Raw genomic sequence first — 13,393 nt, 5'->3', positions numbered from 1 at the left:
TCACGCCATTTTCAAATGTGCTTCTGTCGAATTTTAAAGAGCCACCCATTTACCTTCATTTTGACCATTGGTGTGGATTTGGAGGGATTGCCACAGGAAAGCAAGAAGGGGCACTGAAATCTCTGTGCGTACAACTAGATTTGGATCCAGCCCAATGATCTGAATTCTATTAGTAATCCCAACTAGAGTAAAACAATTAAATTAATGGGATTTACATAAGTATTGATTCACCAATAATTGATACTAAATTGATTCGGTAGGTCTTGTTGGAACTACCCATATGAATTGGACCATGGTGTTCAGAATTACTTTATGAGATACAGTTATACTATTTTTTCTGTCATAATAAATCTGTGCTAGGTCATTCATGCGAAATCAATGAATAACATACATGCATGAGTGAACAAGCCCTGCACATCCAGCTGAACCAACTTTACAATCCTATGCAAGCTTATCTGGAAGGAAGTACGAGGGCTATCCAGAAAGTAGGTTACGTTTTGGATTTTAAAAAGGACAAAGTATAGGAGAAATCATTTACCATATGCAGCTGAAAGATACATCCCAAAACTACAATCTCATGTAATCCCCATTGAAATTTAGCCACATTTCATATAGAAAAATGAGTTTGAAAAGTACTGCTCCAGTAAATTTCCCGCTTGTGTCCTCAGCTCTTCCCCCTTCTCCCTTCCTGCAGCATAGCCAAAACACTGCGCTGCCAGCCACGCCTCCATTGTTGGAAACGAAGGAGAGAGGCGGCAAATTTACTGGGGCAGTACTTTTCAAACTCATTTATCTATATGAAACATGGCTAAATTTCAATGGGGATTACATGAGATTGTAGTTTTGGGATGTGTCTTTCAGCTGCATATGGTAAATGATTTATCCTATATTTTGTCCTTTTTAAAATCCAAAACGTAACCTACTTTCTGTATAGCCCTCGTATCACAGTGTTTAGTGGTGCTTGCCTCCAAATATGTCTATATAGGATTGCTGATTTGTAATAATACTCACTAAACCAGTGGTTTTCAATCTGTGTGTCCCCAGGTGTTTTGTCCTACAACTCCCAACTGTTAAGATTTCTGGGAGTTGAAGGCCAAAACATCTGGGGACCCACAAGTTGAGAACCACTGCTAAACGCAGTGAACAAATATTTACAGGAACCACACTGCACATCAATTCCAAATACAAAGACATATCTTAGAACAAATTTTCTTGCTTCTGCTTCAAGCATCTTAAAAATTAAAGACACTAGCCTTGTGTTGTCGAAGGCTTTCATGGCCAGGATCACAGGGTTGTTGTATGTCTTTCGGGCTGTGTGGCCATGTTCCAGAAGTATTCTCTCCTGACGTTTCGCCCACATCTATGGCAGGCATCCTCAGAGGTTGTCTGAGGATGCCTGCCATAGATGTGGGCGAAACATCAGGAGAGAATACTTCTGGAACATGGCCACACAGCCCGAAAGACATACAACAACACTAGCCTTGTTCTGTGTGTCCAAATAACATACACAATATATATTACGCCAAAACATTGAACAGAAATAGAGAATAGTTTCTATGCAAAACCCAGCAATAATGAAAACATGCACAAAGTAAAATGCTTTGGATTATATTTATATATACACACTACTGTTTTCTAAACAATAATGTAGAGTATTCGTATGTCGTAAGTTACTGAACCATATTTATATGCCATCAATTACCTCTGAATTGTATTTATATGCTATCAATTAATATACAGTCTCCAACAAGTGCCCACTTGGCAACTCTATGATGGCAAATTGATCCTTGTTTGTATTTGCATGAACAATTTTTGTCCAATAAGGATCAGACTCATCTCCCCTCTACTTTGGTTGCCAAGCGCTTGTGACAACACCGTTCAAAATAAAGCCATCAAGGGCTCTAGTTCCCTAAACTCATTCAAAAAAAAGGCATATTTATTGCACAATGCTCAGGAACACTGTGACCTAGAATCTATTTTCTTAAAAGCCATCAGCAATCACAACCAGTTTAATATGAGTTTTTTTCTCTCCTGATAAAACCCTCACAGACTATCAAAATCTCCCGTCAAGTTTATTCTATCTTACACTTATTTATATCCATAATATATTAAAGAGAGAAAGAAAATATTTCATCAAGATTTATCATTCTACATGTTTGATATTGTAACAACACGCAAAGAATTGCATACAACAGTTCAGCTTCCATGTCAAAATGGACTGTGGCTTTGCCACCATACCTCAGAAGTCTCATGCCAGCTGTGGCTCCCAGGTACACAGGTGTGCTTCCATGTAAATGAAAAGGAATTTTTTCCTTGACTTTATTAATACAGTCATTGATGGGTGTAGCAATTTCTTGAGGGTTACTTCCATAACTAGATATCCCTGGACCTAGGAGTAAATACAAGATTCATTTATAGTTTACCAATAATATATTAGAACTTAAAAGCTCGATGCAATAAAACTTTTAGATCAACAGTGTTTTGGTTTTTTTTAAAAGCAAATATTAAAAAATTACTCCATTTTATATATGGCCTATTTTTGCACTCTTGCCTCTTGAATATATCTTGGCTGAAAACAATGCTGCACTAACATTCTACAGCTGTTCATGTATTCAAGATGAATCAATAGACATAGCAACTAAAGGGGATTTTTCCCTCCCGTCTCACCACATTCAATCAAATTACATCCCTTAAATATAACATTGACTGATGATAATAAAATTAAATCCACAGGGGCAGCTAACACCTATGAAGTAGATGATTTGTAAATAGGCAGTCTTTGAAGACTGAATAAAAATTTCAGAAAATTGCAATAGATATGTAAAGCACCACCAAAGCTAAGGGCTACTTAGACTTCTTGCTAAATGGGCCGGACTTTAGCACAGCAGGTTAGCCACCAGCTCCAATAAATCTTACCAATTGAAAGGTTGGGAGTTTGAGGCCCAGGTCGGGGTGAGTGCCCGACCTTCAGCCGAACTCACAGATCGAAAGCATCTGCAAGTAGATAAATAGGTACCACTTAAGCGGGGAGATATTTTAATGGCACCTTAAATGAAATATCAGAAAAATGCCGGTGATCAAAAAGAAAGAGGAAGTCTGTGAACAGGGATCTTCGACATGGAGGATGGAGCAACAGCACACCCCATGGCCAGAATCAAACACAACCCCCAGGACGCTGAAGATAGGAAATGCCTATATTTCTATCTGTTGTCTGTCCTGTCTGTGTATAACGGCATTGAATGTTTGCTGTATATGTATTCTGTGCTCCTCCCTGAGTCCTCTTCAGGATGAGAAGGGTGGAATATAAACGATGTAAATAAATAAAATAAATTATATGTCTTTGGGCTGACTGCCACTTATGGCACCTGAACATAGGATTCTCTGAGGAAGATTTGGTCAGAGGAGTCTCAGCTTCTATCTTCCTTTAAGGCTAACAAGCAATACCTGCTGAAATTCCTGTCGTTTTGCTGAAGAAGTGCAGAGTTAAAAAAGAGAGAGAGCCAGTCTGTGCTCTGATGAGGCACAGGGAAGACTGATCCTAGGTTAAGGGGATCAGGGAGACTCAATTGGTCATTTTGAGTCAGTTTAAAATAAGTTTGGTGACTTATTTGATTTAATCTGTGTCCTAGTAAGGAACAGATAATCTGTGATAGCATATCACAGGGGTGACTGTGGTATAAAAGTGGCTGAGGAGTAGAGTTTAACTACCTTAAGTAAAAGAAGTATAATTTTAGAGAGTTGATTCATCTTATTCTGGAATTGTAACTGTTATTAAGAATACCTCTTCGCAAGAAACATCCTTGTAACCATTAAGCTTTGTGCCTGAATAAACTTGTTCTTGTTTTTCCAACACCGAAGCCTCTGTCATATATATTTTGAACCAAGTACGCTACCATCTAAAGTAAATAAGTAAAAGAAGAAAGGAATAAAAAGTAAAAGATCTCCTCCCTGAGTCTTTGGTGGCTACATAATTTCAATTGGTGGGTCCATCTCTCCAAATTGGTGGCAGTCATAATTAGCTCCATTATAAATTGGTGGCAGCTCCTCGTAATTAAGACCCCTTACAAGAGGTGGCAGCGGTGGGATAAAAAGATCCCCCTGCCTGAAAAAGCCTTAGACATAATAATAATAACACCTTTACAGAGCCCTTTCCCGTTTTTATTCTGGCAACTCTATTAAACATAAATCCAGTCCCTGGACTCCCAGTCCAATATTCTAACCACTGACCCATAATATAAGGCAGTATGGTATAAAGATCTCTAAGAAATGGGGTGTGCAAATAAAGCAAATGTTCATCCTTGAGAGATTTCAGTAAGAGATATACAAGAATAAACGTATTAATTGGAAAGGAAAGGAATAGGAATAAAAATTGGAAGAATGAAGATCAGTTGAAAGGAAGCAAAAGGTCACATAAAAACTGCTGAGAGCACCATTTTTGCTTAGAGGACAGAGAACTAGCAAAGAACACAGAATAATCTTTAACAACCATTATATGTCTCCAAAAGAATTGTGATTTCAGAGTCCATGATAAACTGTTCAGAAAGCAGATCAGTCAGTCAGCTTCTCTTTCTTCTGGATGCTCCCTCTCCACCTCAGGGTTTTTCATATATAGTAAAAGTCAGTCAGAATTGGAGACTTTTCATCAGCCTTCCAAACTAATGAAATGTTCACAAAGGTTCAGGAAGGTCCAGACTGGGATCTGATTGATCCAGAAGGAACCCTGCTTCACCTCAGAGAGTATCTCACTGCAGTCTTGACTGGGAATTTGGCCAAATCCAATGCAATTCCCCAGCATTCACTATGATTTATTTATGTCACTGAAACACTTCTCTCCTTCCATTTATCGTGGGATCATAGGACAGCATCCAGTATAAACAATTTAAAACACAGATTGAAACCATAAATAAATAAGATAAACACATTAAACAAATAACAATTAAATGAATTAAAATAATGGATGGCGATGGTGACAGTGGTGGATGGAACAGACTCAAAAGCATAATCCCAAAGAACTGATGACATCAAAACACAAAGGTCTATCATATTTTTTGGTGGCTGTTACTTCCCTAAAATGCAAGGACAGGCCTGTCTTGTTATAAAATAAGATCTTGCTACTTTTGCCTTACAAGCACTTATTTTTCTTTTCGAAATAAACCATATCAAAATAAACAAACTTGAGTTGGAGTTAATATCCTTGCCTGCTGCCTACCTCTGATTTCCCCCTCCAATTGGGATAAGTGATCATTTTTTCATTGTGGAATCAGCTGTAGCCTTTATAATGCTATTTTAATACTAAATCTGGTATTTTTTTAAATAAAAGGGAAATAGTATTTTCATTTGTCAAAACCTTAAATTAGGAACCATTGTCATTTTATTTTGATTTCATTGTTTCTTGATGATGTGACTGCCTTTAAAAATAATATTAAGTTTAGATATTTCTATGTATGCCTGTTTGTGTGGATTTCACCTGCTTGCATGGTGCCTAAATGCTTGAAATACATGTTTTTAATTTTTTTAAAGGAATTTGGCTCTTTTCCTGGAACTATTTTCCCCTTCTCTCCCTTTTTATTTTACAGCAGTATATAAACACTGGAAGAAACTTTTTTATAGTGTCAGAAGCAAATTGAGAACATACTGCAAGTTGCTTCTGGTGTGAGAGAATTGACCATCTACAAAGACTTTGCCAGGGGATGCCCAGATGTGTTACCATCTTGTAGGAGGATTCTCTCATGTCCCCGCATGGGAAGCTAGGACTGACCGATAGGAGCTCACCCCATCTCACCAATTCAAACCTCCAACCTTCAGGTCAGCAGTTCAACCGGCACTAGGGTTTAACCCACTGCACCACTGCGGCTCCCCTGGAAGAAACGGGTCTATCTGCATCCTGAGACATGTGAAACTAAAGAAAAACTCAAACCCATCCCCTCAAAGAAACAAAAACTTCAGATTTTAGAAAACCTTTTTTGTACTATAACTTTCAGAATCCTCAAACCATGTTAGTTTGGGAAGCAGTCATCTCAAAAAGTAACATTTCCTAGCCTCTGGAAGAGAAACACATTGTTTTCTACTCAAAGTGTGAACTCACTTTAATAATGTAAACTAAAATGCCTTTAAGTCACCTGCTGATGTATGGTGACTCTATGGATTTCACCCTACTTACATATAATATAAGAGGATGAATGCCAAATTCTTGCTCTGGATTGATTAATCTAGTTAGCTGAGTGCATTTTAAAGAGTGGCACATATATTTGCTCACATGACCATACTTCACTTTATCATCACCTGAATAAATAAATAAATTTATTTCTATCCCGGCCTATCTCCTGAAAGGGACTCAGGGCGATATAAAACAAAAATGGGCAAACATTCAATGCCAGGTCTCCATTAGTGAAGTCAGAGTTTAATAAGATGCCAATCCTCCCCCCATACACTTGAGTTTTTAACAACTTCTTAAAGGAAAGGAGGGAATAAATAGTTTTCAAGTCTTTCGGGAGGGAATTCCAGAGGCAGGGAGCAATCATGGAGAAGGCCCCTCTCTCGTTCCCACCAGCTGAGCTTGGTGGTGGGACCGAGAGAAGAGCTTCCTCCGTGGATCACAGTGCTCATGTTGGTTTATAAGCATAGAGGTGGGCCCAAACTGTTTAGGGCTTTATAGGTAATAACCCAGAAGCAAATTAACAGCCAATGGAGCTACCATAACATGGGAGTCATTTTCTCACGATACAGAACTCCAGTTAATAACCTGGCTGCCGATATCTGAACTACCATAATTGCAGCTTCTAAGATACCTTCAAAGGCAGCCCCATGGAGAGTGTGTTGCAGTAGTCAAAACGGGAAGTAACCAAGGTGTGGACTACCATGGCCAGATCTGGCGTCTCAACGTATGGGCACAGATGGAGCATGAGTTTTAGTTATGCAAAGGTGCTCCTGGACACCGCCGACACTTGGGGTTCCAGGGTCAGCAATGAGTCCAGGAGCACCCCCAGATTGCGGACCTTTGTCTTTAAGTAGAGTATGATCTTGTCCAACACAGGCTGTAATCCCACATCTTGATCTACCTTCCGACTGACCATGAGTACCTCTGTTTTGTCTGGATTTACCTTCAACTTACTAGCCCTCATCCAGTCCATCACTGATGACAGGCACTGATTTAGGGGTAGAATGGCATCCTTGGCATTCGGTGGAAAGAAGTAATAAAACTGGGTGTCATTAGCGTAAATTTGACACTGAACTCCAAAACTCTGGATGATCTCTCCCAGCGGTTTCATGTAAATATTAAATAGCATGGGGGGAAAAACTGAATCCTGATGGGCCACACAGGCCACTGGCCAGGGAGTCAAACAGGAATCCCCCAGCTCCCTCCAGGAAGGACCAGAGCCACTGTAAGACAGTTCCCCCAAGCCCCATCCTAGAAAGCTTACCCAGAAGGATACCATGATCACAGAGTAGTAGTAGTAGTAGGCAAAATAATTTTTGGCGCCCCTCCCCCCACGCCGCGGGGCAAGGGCACGTGGGCCGCAGCAGGAAGGTCCAGCCAGCGTGGCTGGACGTTCTCGCCACGGCCTGAATGGACCTTCCCACAGCAGCCTGGCTGAGCCAGCCCGCAGCGGGCAGTCCCATCCAGGCTGGCTGGGCCAGGCCGTGCAGCGCAGGAGGCGGGGCCAGGGTGCATGGGCCGTGGCGGGAAGGTCTAGCCAGCCTGGCTGGGTGTTCTCACTGCGGCCTGGATGGACCTTCCCGCAGCGGGCTGGCTGAGCCAGCCCATGGCGGGGAGGCCCATCCAGGCTGGCTGGACCTTCCCGCAGCGGGCTGGCTGAGCCAGCCCATGGCGGGGAGGCCCATCCAGGCTGGCTGGACCAGGCTGCATGGTGCGGGAGGCGGGGCCAGGGCATGTGGGCCACGGCGGAGAGGCCCAGCCAGCTTGAATGGGCCTTCTACTTGGGGCCTGGATGGGCCTTCCCACCCCAGTGGGAAAGCCCAGGCCCAAAGGAGAAGGAGGCGGGGGGTGGCGCCATCCACCCGGGGGCTGAACAGCGCCCTCGGGTCCATGGCGCCACAGGCAAATGCCTCCCTTCCCGGGCGGTTGGACCGCCTCTGCATGATCAATTGTATTGAACGCAGCTGAGAGGTCCAGGAGAACCAACAGGGATACACTCCCACTGTCCAGCTCTTTTGGTAGATCATCCACCAAGGCGATCAATGCCATCTCTGTCCTATGGCCAGGCCTTACATCAGATTGAGATGGGTCCAAATAATCAGTTTCATCCAAAAAACTTTGGCGTTGTGAATCTAAATGCACAACAATATCAAAAACAATTGCTAGAAACTTGCTTCAGGAATTAAGGTAAAGGTTTCCCCTTGACATTAAGTCTAGTTGTGTCCGACTCTGAGAGTTGGTGCTTATTTCCATTTCTAAACTGAAGAGCCGGCATTGTCCATAGACACCTACAAGATCATGTCACTGACATGACAGCATGGGGTGCCATTACCTACCTGCCAGAGTGGTACCTATTGATCTACTCACATTTTCATGTTTTCGAACTGCTAGGTTGGCAGAAGCTGGATCTAACAGCAGGAGCTCGCCCCGCTCCCTCGATTTGAACCACAGAGTTTAGCAGTTCAGCGGTTTAACTTACTCCGTCACCGAGGGCTCCGAAGCCCTTGATGGCATAGAGGATTAAAGCCTTGTGACTCGAAGGTTGGGTTGCTGACCTGAAGGGTGCCAGGTTCAAATCCCACCCGGGGAGAGCACGGATGAGCTTCCTCTATCAGCTCCAGCTCCATGCGGGGACGAGAGAAGCCTCTCACAAGGATGGTAAAAACATCAAAAAACATCCGGGCGTCCCCTGGGCAACGTCCTTGCAGACGGCCAATTCTCTCACACCAGAAGCAACTCAGGCTGCTCCTGACACGGAAAAAAAACCTGAGGGATTAACACATGGTAAATCAGCTTCTCAGTCTTGTTCTCCATTCGTACATCTCGCTAGCTGCCTTTTTAAAGAGTAGCACATACATTTGCCTCTATGTATCAACCGTCACATAGTCACCACTGACTGGAGTCCTTCTGATGAAAAACAACAAGACTTCTGCCCTTTTTGACACAGGGAATATCCAAATGTGTGCGGTCCTCTTCCTTTAAAAAAGTCTTGCTTCCCACAAGGCCAAGCAGGGTGAGAACTTGCTTTAGACTTCAGCAGATTGCAGCATGCATGCCCTTTCATTAAGTCACAAAACAGCCAGTAATTTCTTGACCTGACTCTATTTGTAGACAACGATGCCTATATAACTCTTCCCATAATACATACAATGGGCTTGGAAAGAACATCAAACGCTTCCACAGAATCCCATAATTGCATGCATGAGACACTCATGAGTGTGTCCCCAGCAACTGAAAATCTCACTTTACAACTCCCTTTGATGAAAGAACATGACCATCACCATCATCAGGAGGAAAAAAGAATAAATATAAGGCCTAGTTTAAACAAATATTGCCTTAAAGAAATTCATGATAATGTTATTCCAAGATCATCAGTGACTACATGGTCAAAATATTGGACTAGGATTCATTCATTCAGACCTGAAGCCCTAAGGATGATATCAAACAAGCAAGCCTTCTTTGTTCTGACATATATTCCAGGGATATTGCAAGGGTGAAAGAAAAAACAAGAGAACCTTGGCACTCAGGCAAGAAATTAATATACAGTAGAGTCTCACTTATCCAACATAAATGGGCCAGCAGAATGTTGGATAAGCGAATATGTTGGATAATAAGGAGGGATTAAGGAAAAGCCTATTAAACATCAAATTAGGTTATGATTTTACAAATTAAGCACTAAAACATCATGTTATACAACAAATTTGACAGAAAAAGTAGTTCAATACTCTGTAATGCTATGTAGTAATTACTGTATTTACGAATTTAGCATCAAAATATCATGATGTATTGAAAACATTGACTACAAAAATGCATTGGATAATCCAGAATGTTGGATAAGTGAGATTCTACTGTAATTGTATATGTTGTCGAAGGTTTCCATGGTTAGCATTCATTGGGTTGCTGTGAGTTTTTCGGATTGTATGGCCATGTTCCAGTAGCATTCTTTCCTGATGTTTCACCTGCATCTGTGATCGGCATCTTAGGAGATGGCCTCTGAAGATGCTGACCACAGATGCAGGCAAAACGTCAGAAGAGAAAGCTACTGAAACATGGCCATACAGCCCGAAAAACTCACAGCAACCCAATGTAGTAGTAGGTAATGGTAAAGATTTTCCCCTGACATTAAGTCCAGTTGTGTCCGATTCGGGGGGTTGGTGCTCATCTCCATTTCTAAGCAGATGAGCCAGCGTTGTCCATAGACACCGCCAAGGTCATGTGGCCGGCATGACTGCATGAAGCACCATTATCTTCCCGCTGGAGCGGTACCTATTGATCTACTCACATTTGCATGATTTTGAACTGTTAGGTTGGCAGAAGCTGCGGCTAACAACGGAAGCTCACTCCGCTCCCTGGATTCAAACCTGCAAGGCCTGGGCTGTGGCGCAGGCTGGTGAGCAGCCAGCCAGCTGCAGCCAGCTGCAGCAAATCACTCTGACCAAGAGGTCATGATTTCGAGGCCAGCTCGAAGCCTATGTTTGTCTTGTCTTTGTTCTATGTTAAAAGCATTGAATGTTTGCCTTATATGTGTAATGTGATCCGCCCTGAGTCTCTTTCGGGGTGAGAAGGGCGGAATATAAATACTGTAAATAAATAAATAAATAAATAAATAAATCTTTCAGTCTGCAAATTCAGCAGCTCAGCACTTTAACACACTGCACCACCACAGTAGTAGAAACAGTAGTAATTATCACCACCATCTTTTTCCTTCTCATACATATGCAGAAGAAATGCAGACTGTATTCAGGCTTGTCGTGTGTAGAAATGAATGAGAAGGTAATCATGGCTCTCTTCTAAACATTGCTAAGCCTACATCCAACCTGAGTGTATTTTCCCCCAAGAGAAATGGCCACCAGTTTCTATTATACCAGGGCAGCAGAATGCTGAACCATCTTGATTTGCCAGTGTCCTTCCTGCCTGTTGATCTATCATGACTTGAAATCCCACAGACACGCAGATGGTGTGATTTCTGCCATAGCAAAATGGAAGAACCTCCCACACGTTTCAAACCGCCAGACCTGTTCCTGCATTGCAGCTGTTAAATGCGGAGGAGATCGCTTTGGATCAGGACTGGCAACCCTCTTTTATGATGTGCCAGACATGTGCTCGACAGGGCTCAGGCACAAAAGCTGCCCGTTCTGTTTGACTCACCCACAGGAGTGTTCAGTTCTGGCTATGTTTGGATGTCAGTCTGTTATTTTGAAATCCCCATTTCCTCCTCACCTTTAACATTGCACTTGAAGGTCTGACTTACTACACCGGTATTATTTTCTTTTTCTGCCGGCCATTCATACACGTAGACTGTTGTTCGAGATGAACCAGCATCCAGCACGATTCCATACTGGGAGAAAAAATTATACATGTTAAAACCCAGGAGTGATTTTATCCACAAAAGGAGAAAAGGAAAACACAGCCTTTAGTAAAATAGCCTGGGATCTTGCAGGCTTCCTAGTTTCTTGTACTTTACCCTCATTTTTCTTTGAACACTAAATACCTTCAATCCATTCATATGACACTGCTGTGATGATATGATTCCACTGTAACTGCCATAACAACATCTAATAATAATAATAATAATAATAATAATAATAATAATAATAATAATAATAATTTTATTTTTATACCCTGCCCCATCTTCCCAAGGGGACTCGGGGCGGCTTACATGGGGCCAAGCCGAGTCAAAACAGACAATATAAAACACAACAATGAAAACAAATCAATCAACAATAAAGCAAGTCATTAAAAATGATGAAATCTTGGGGTCTTTGGTATGTGATGTTCCTTATGTCTGTGGCATAAGAATTAATACTTATTCTATGTGCTGTTGAAGACTTTCATGGCCGGATCCATTGGGTTGCTATGAGTTTTCCAGACTGTTCCAGAAGCATTCTCTCCTGACGTTTCGCCCACATCTATGGCAGGCATCTTCTGAGGTTGTGAAGTCTGTTGGAAACTAGGCAAGTGGGGTTTATATATCTGTGAAATAATGTCCAGGGTGGGAGAAAGAACTCTTGTTCTTTCAACGGAAAGGAGGAAACCATGAAAATAAACAAAATCTGGCTACCAGTATTAAAAAAAAACTCTTAAATCAGGACAGTAAATAAAGAACAACACTCAGAAAATAAGGGAAATTCCAGACAGGAAATCAGGGCCAGCTAACACCTCCCAACAAAGGATTCACCCAGTCAGGAAGCAGCCAGGCTTTGAAGCTGCAAAGCTTTTCAATGCTAATCAAGGTGGCCAATTGTAACATTCACACTTGCCTCAAATGGACAAGAGTTCTTTCTCCCACCCTGGATATTAGTAAAAGGTAAAGGTTTCTCCTGACGTTAAGTCCAGTTGTGTCCCACTCTGGGGGGGTTGGTGCTCATCTCCATTTCTAAGCTGGGGCCGGGCTGTGGCGTAGGCTGGTTGAGCAGCTGCAATAAATCACTCTGACCATGAGGTCATGAGTTCGAGGCCAGCCCGTGGCAGGGTGAGCACCCGTCAATTAAAAATAAAAAATAGCCCCTGCTCGTTGCTGACCTAGCAACCCAAAAAATAGTTGCATCTATCAAGTAGGAAATATAAAAGTGGGGAGGCAAGTTTAACTAATTTACGACCTGGAATGAGGAAGTGCCGTCAGAGTGGATGATGAAGCAACTGCTCCCTCCTGTGGCCGGAATCGAACATCCCCTCAGGAGAAGGTTAAATTGCCTCTGCATCTGTCTATCTCGGTCTCTGTTTGATGTGTTTATGGGCATTGAATGTTTGCCCTATGTGTGTATAATGTGATCTGCCCTGAGTCCCCTTCGGGGTGAGAAGGGCGGAATATAAATACTGTAAATAAATAATAAATAAATAAGCTGAAGAGCCAGAGTTGTCCATAGACACCTCCAAGGTCATGTGGCCAGCATGACTGCATGGAGCGCCGTTACCTTCCCGCCAGAATGGTACCTATTGATCTACTCACATTTGCATATTTTCGAAATATTATTCCACTTGCCTAGTTTGCAACAGACCTCACAATCTCTTAGGATGCCTGCCATAGATGTGCGGGAAACGTCAGGAGGAGAGAATCCTTCTGGAACATGCCCATACAGCCCAGAAAACTCACAGAAACCCAATACAGTAGAGTCTCGCTTATCCAACATAAACGGGCCGGCAGAACGTTGGATAAGCGAATATGTTGTATAATAAGGAGAGATTAAGGAAAAGCCTATTAAACATCAAATTAGGTTATGATCTTACAAATTAAGC

General features: G+C 42.2%; 1 protein-coding gene across 2 annotated transcripts in view; it reads right to left on the bottom strand.

Moving 5' to 3' along the window:
- The window catches only part of entpd3 (ectonucleoside triphosphate diphosphohydrolase 3), a 45,811-nt gene that overhangs the window by 13,940 nt on the left and 18,478 nt on the right, over positions 1 to 13,393 (bottom strand). For both annotated transcript variants that reach the window (XM_008112755.3, XM_008112756.3), the window contains 2 exons: positions 11,378 to 11,495; positions 2,239 to 2,389 (listed from right to left, as the gene is read on the bottom strand). In XM_008112755.3, coding sequence (XP_008110962.1) covers positions 2,239 to 2,389; positions 11,378 to 11,495 — 269 coding nt within the window. The remainder of the gene's footprint in view (positions 1 to 2,238; positions 2,390 to 11,377; positions 11,496 to 13,393) is intronic.

This window comes from Anolis carolinensis, chromosome 6 (genome assembly GCF_035594765.1).
Source record: "Anolis carolinensis isolate JA03-04 chromosome 6, rAnoCar3.1.pri, whole genome shotgun sequence".
Lineage (NCBI taxonomy): Eukaryota > Metazoa > Chordata > Lepidosauria > Squamata > Dactyloidae > Anolis > Anolis carolinensis.
The sequence above is the reverse complement of the archived record's forward strand: the minus strand, read 5'-3'. Positions and strand labels throughout refer to the sequence as shown.